Here is a 6,169-nt window from a genome sequence, read left to right as displayed (position 1 = left end):
TCAGGGCAGTTATGAGGCAGCCATCACTAATATGTTGTGGCCCTAAATTTTTAAATCCTAGAATACTTCTGCTGTATTAATAGTGAAAAATTTTAAGAACATAATCTTTTTACCAAAGAAAATTAACTAATGCATTCTAAATTTAAACAAAAATAATATAACCAGTTCTTTTATCAGTAACACTATATATCTCTGCTCTGTACAATTAATGACTTAAGAGAGTAAAAATTTGGGGATGATGCTAGGAAAGTTGTATATCATATATTTTTAAAGTTCTACTCCCTAAATGACCAATATAAACCTTTTTATATATAAAAAAAAAATTAAATTCACTTAAAACAAAGCAGAAGGAATACAATCATATTTAGGGCCATTTGAAAACCTGGTGACTCTATTCCTCTTTCAAGTATCACCTGACATCATCTTATCCTGTATAGCCCAACACAAATGACTTGTTCCTTCTCCAAACTTCCATTTAGGAAGCAGGAATTTATAACACTACTCTTTTAATTTCACTAACTTTTTAATAGCACTTCCCAGACTTGGGGTAATTCTTCAAGTCTATTTTATGCTTTTTAAATTATGTATTTAATTTCATACCCACAAAGCCTTAAAAGTTTTGTAACCCTCACAACTCCTACCTGGTATTTTACAAGTTTGTATATACTGACAGATGCCCTTTAAAATTATTTGATTTCGTAGCTTCCTTTGGCAACATAGGCAGGTATTCCAGAGCCCCAAAGGGATTATTGGTTCTTGCTCTCACATCTGCCCAGCAACCAAACTGTGAAAATAAGCAGCTTCTACTATCAAAAAAGAATCTCCTTTACTTCTTTTATTCATTTATTTAGCACTTAATGGTGCTAGGCAGAGGGAGAGTAAGATGAGAAAGGAGTGAAGGCTGCGTTCCTGCCCTGGAGGTGCAGAAGGTGCACTTCACTGAACTGTGTGGAGTTGGTTTCTCCAGACTGTTTTGCCTCTTCCAGCTCACGAATTTGTGAAGAAAGGACGTCCTACAAAAAGGCTGTGTGGGTGGAAAAACTAAAATGAATCTAGTTGTAAGCAAGCACGCATCATCTATCTTCAACAAACATTCCAAATCTCTGGAGCCAAGAATCTCAGAAAAGCACATTTTTAGTTTGGCAAACTTTTCACCTTGAGCTTTTAATTAAAAGAATGTTGTTGTTGTTGTTATTTGCCATCTAGTCGGCCCCGACTCATAGCGACCCCTCCTTGGGTTTCCGAGGCAGTATCACCACCGAAGTAGGAATGCCCAACCCTCCTTCCGCGGAGTGACTGGTGGGTTTGAACCGCCAGCCTTCTGGTTAGCAGTGAAGTGCCTTAGGCACTATGCTAAAAAAACAGTAAGTAAAAAAAACAAGTAATACACAGCCATTACCTAAAGTTTCTACGGTCATGGAACACCGTTTTTCAATATTGAACTAGTTCTGCGTTTAACAGTGAGAAAGCAACAATTTAGTCGATTAGTATTAAACATGAAATAAAACAAAAAGTTTCCGCACGGGTTAAAAATAAAATCTTAGGCCGCGAGCCCCAGCACCAACCCAACAAAAGCCTTCCACGGTCCTCGAGGAGACCACGTCCGTCTCGCGAGAGTTGCCGAAACCCAGAAACACACTTAAGCAAATAGGCGTGACATTCAGGTGGGCGGGGTGCCGGGGATCGGGAGTTCGGAGGGCTAAAGAGACAAGACTAAATTCGCTGTGCAGTCCCGTGACCTCCCGGATCCGGACTGCATCTTTATTCTGACCGCCCGAAGTTGCCCCTCCTGGCGGGCAGCCATGGCGCGGAACTCGAACCTGCCTCTGCTTCTTGTGCCGTTTCTGTTTAGTCCGGCCCTGGTACGCAGCTCCAGCCCTCTGCCCCTGGTCCTCAACACTTGGCCTTTTAAGAATGCAACCGAAGCAGGTGCGGGCGGCGGCTGGGTGCGGGTGGCTGCGCTGTGAGGGCTCGCAGATGGTGGTGGTGGTGGGGGGACGTCTGGCTAGCTCCCCTGATGTAATCAGGAGCCGGGACAGCGAGCAAGGACTAGGCTAGGCTAGGCCAGGCCAGGCTTCGCCTTGCCTCCCATAGTCTCACCTTTAGTCCCTCCTGCATTTTCTGCAGTCGACTCCTTATACTGGCCTCATGGCCACTGCTGCATTTTAGGCCCCATCTTTTAGAATGCCCCCGCAATAGTACACTTTCCACCTTGCTACAGACCTGAAACAGTTCTGAACTTTCTGCTTAAACTTTTCCTGTGGCGCCTATGATTTCTTTTGCCTGGCATCCAGTCTTTTCTCGGGCTATCTCCTGCCTACCTCTCCTACCTCTCTGGTCACTTCTCCCCATCCTTGGTACTCCACTTTGGTAAACAAGTTAGAAGGAAGATTGGGCAACCTACTTCCGTAGTGATAATGCCTCGGAAACCCCAGGAGGGGTCGCTATGAGTCGGCTTCCACTAGACAGCACATAACAACAACAGTAATCTCCCAAAGCATATTCATTCTCCCATCTGCTTTTCCAACCTCGGCCTGCCAAATTCTTTGTTGAGTTTAAAACATTGCTAAGACAGGTTCCAACGTTAAGTGTATGTTAAAGTCGGCTGCAGAGTTTCCCAACATGCCCGTGCTTTGGTGCTACTTCCTGAAATTTTGATTTAACTGTTTGAACCATAGAAGCTCTGGTGGCATAGTGGGTAGGGTGTTTGGCTGCTAATCAGAAGGTCAGTATTTAAAACCCACAAGCTGCTCTGCAGAAGGAGGATGAGGCAATCTACTTCCCTAAAGATTTACAGACTTGTAAACCCAGTAGGGTCACTGTGAGTCAGAATCCACTCGTTGCCAGTAGGTTTGGGTTTTTGGGGTTTTTTTTGGTTAGAACTAAAGCATCTTTTTTTTTTTTTTTTTTTTTCAAGCTTCCCAAGTGATTCTGATTTGCAGCCAGACTTGAGAACCACTAAGCTAAAGGCCTCACTTCATCCAGGAAGCCTTCCCTGACTTACTGCCCTCAGCCCAACCTGAATAAGATGCCTGTTTTCTATGCTTTGGCTTGTATATACATCTTGACATTTTCTCATTGTATTGTGCTTATTTGCTTCTTAGCTTTGAGACTTAACAACTGCAAGAGTAGTTTCAGGTTCTACCCTATGAGGGTGTCAATTTATTTCCTTTCTGGGGCAGAATTGAGTCCAAAACTTGGGGGAGGTGAGTTTTCATGTTTTCGGCAGTGCATACAAGTCAGAAAAAATGAGGAAACAGGTGTGAGAAGAAAATTCCCAATGATAATGAGACTAAAAGGAAAGTGCAAAAGCTGGGGCAGGGAACATTTCTATGTAAACTGCATGACTTGAAAGGTAACTACTTGCAATTTGCTTACTTGCCTCTGAGCCCAGTATTGATTCTTACTTACAAACAATGGTATTCATCCTTCAGTGATTTCATTTCTTATCAGTAAAAAATTGTCCACTGAAAAACACCTCTGCTCCCTTACTCCCATCCCATGACACCCCCACTCCACCCTTTTTTCAGAAGTAGCTGTGTAGAATGTGAAAAATGTGGCCTCTGGAGTCAAAATGGCTACTTTTGCATTCTGCCTTTGCCCCATACTAGCTCTGTGACCTTGGGCAATTTACTTAACGTGAGTCTGTCCTTTTTTAAAATGAGGACAGTTCTTAAAGCTGTTGTGAAGTTTAAACAAGTTAATTCATATGAAGCTTATGTTGTACATATTTGCTGCTGCTCTTCTTGGGTACTGTCAAGTCACGTCCAACTCAGCAGTGCCATGTACAACAGAACTAAACACAGCTGGTTCCTGTACCACTCTCATAGTCATTGCTGTGCTTGAGCCCATTTTTGGAGCCACTCTGTCAGTCCATCTCGCTGAACCTTTTCTTTACCAAGCATATGTTTTTCCGGGGACTGGTCCCTCCAAATAACATGAGCAAAATACAAGAGACAAAGTCTCATCTTCCTTATTTCTAAGGAACATTCTGACTGTACTTCTAAGACAGATTTATTCATTCTTCTGGCAGTCCATGGTATATTCAATATTCTTTGCCAACACTATAATTCAAATTCATCAATTCTCCTTTGGTCTTTCTTATTCGTTGTCCAGCTCCGCATGCATATGAGGTGAATGAAAATACCTTGGCTTGGGTCAAATGAAGCTTAGTTTTCAAAGTGACATTTTTCCTATTACAGTATTGTCATTAAGACTTGCTGTGATAGGTATTCCCTCAATAAAGTGTTAGTTAATGCATATTGATGCAAAAGAAACTAAGGCTATAATTTAATGGACTTTCAGTTTTAACTGCATCTTAGTAGTTTCTGTTGTACCTTTCAACATTAAGCAAGGGGTTACCTATTTCTTATCTTAAATTCTCAAAAGAAACAGTGTATTAGGAAGTGAAAAAGCCATCACTTAGCATCAGTAACAGAGCTCTGGTTGTGCAGTGGTTAAAACACTCATCTGCAAACCAAAAATGTTGGCAATTCCATCCAACCAACCACTGCACTGGAGGATGTGGCAGTCTGATTCTGTAAAGAGTACAGCCTTGGAAACCCTATGGGACAGATACTGTCTTCCTATAGGGTCACTATGAGGGAGAATCGACTCAACAGCAGTGGTTTTTTGGTAACATCGGTAGCCAGTCTGAAGTCTTTGTGGTAAATAGTTACATTTATATAGTTTTGTCTATATTGCTGTCATACAGCATCATCACAGTGTCTCCTTAAGTAAAAGAGATAGAGATGGTCTAGACCAGGAAGATGTCCAAATTCAGAGTGAAGATGGCCGTTCTGCTGGATAATGAGGAAAAATACATTTTTGTACAGTTAGAGCAAGAACTAAAAAGTTACAGAATCGTAATTGCCTAAAAGACAATTAGGGGAGACAATGGTATGATATCTAAAACCAGAGATTTAGCAGGGATAGGTGGATGACATAAGTGGGAATACATGATTGGTTAAGAAAACCTACTGCCAGTCGAGTTGATGCCAACTCTTAGTGACCCTGTAAGAGTTGAACTGCCCAGTAGGGTTTCCCAGGCTGTGAATCGTTACAGAAGCAGATTGCCTCATTAGTCTCCCATGGAACAGGTAGTAGGTGTGAACCTCTGGCCTCTGGTTAGCAGCCCAATGCTTTAACCAGTGCACCTCCTGGTTAAGGGTATATGTCCTTCAGTTTATTACAAGATGTCACAGGACAGTGGCAGGACAGGTTTTTTTCTTGTAGCCTGTGTAGTAAAATTGCTTCTTCAGTCTTACCTGTTTCTAGGGGTAGTTCTGAGCTCTTGCTTCTTAAATGGATTGTGATATCCTGTGTCTGTCAGACCTCAGAGAAAAGGATTATCTCCTTTAAGGTATATGGTCAACATCAAGCTTAGGTCTCCACATCAAGACTAGAGGAATTGCTGTTAGAAAAGACAGCTTTAAAATTCAACATAGATTCTAGACTCTTATCTAGACTTGAAAATGGAGTTAAGCCTTCTCTTTCAGACTGCTCTATTTACAAGTGCCTCTGATTTTAATTCCTACATACCACTCTTTCACTCCATTATAGCATTTGATAAACTAATTTGTTAAAAGTTCAGCTTAAATTAGAACAAACTTGAAAAAGAATAAGTTACCATAATGTTTCTGGTATGTTGCATTTGGGATCGAGTGTGTGTGTGTGTGTATGTATTGTGTGTGTGTGTGTGTATGTATATCCATGTTGTTGTTGTTGTTTTTATGTGCCATTGAGTCAGACCTGACTCATAGTGACCCCTCCTTGGGTTTCTGAGGCAGTATCACTACAGGAGTAGATCGCCCTGTCTTCCTTCCATGGAGCAGAACCACTGACCTTCCAGTTAGCAGGCAAGTGCCTTATCCACTATGCCACCAGAGCACCTTCATATATGTATATGTGTGTGTGTGTGTGTGTGTACATATGTGTGTATGAACCAAAAGCCAAACTCACTGCCGTCGTCAGTTCTGACTCATAATGACCTCTCGGGATTCTGAGGCATTATCTCTATGGGAATAGATTGCCCAGTTTTCCTTCTGAGGAGTGGCTGGTGGGTTTGAACCTCTGGTTAACAGTCAAATGCCTGAGGCACTACACCACCAGAGCTCCCATGTATGTATGTGTGTGTGTGTGTGTATTATATATATATATATATATACAT

The 6,169-nt window shown here is 41.8% G+C and overlaps 1 protein-coding gene across 1 annotated transcript in view; it reads left to right on the top strand.

Moving 5' to 3' along the window:
• Nucleotides 1-1,802: 1,802 nt before the first annotated feature.
• AGA (aspartylglucosaminidase) overlaps nucleotides 1,803-6,169 on the top strand; it is a 15,014-nt gene continuing 10,647 nt past the window's right edge. The window contains exon 1 of the mRNA XM_007950570.1: nucleotides 1,803-1,963. Within this exon, the coding sequence (XP_007948761.1) occupies nucleotides 1,803-1,963 (161 nt within the window). The remainder of the gene's footprint in view (nucleotides 1,964-6,169) is intronic.

This window comes from Orycteropus afer, unplaced genomic scaffold (assembly GCF_000298275.1).
Source record: "Orycteropus afer afer isolate SDZICR_OR568_19922 unplaced genomic scaffold, OryAfe1.0 scaffold00278, whole genome shotgun sequence".
Taxonomy (NCBI): Eukaryota; Metazoa; Chordata; class Mammalia; order Tubulidentata; family Orycteropodidae; genus Orycteropus; species Orycteropus afer.
The sequence above is the reverse complement of the archived record's forward strand: the minus strand, read 5'-3'. Positions and strand labels throughout refer to the sequence as shown.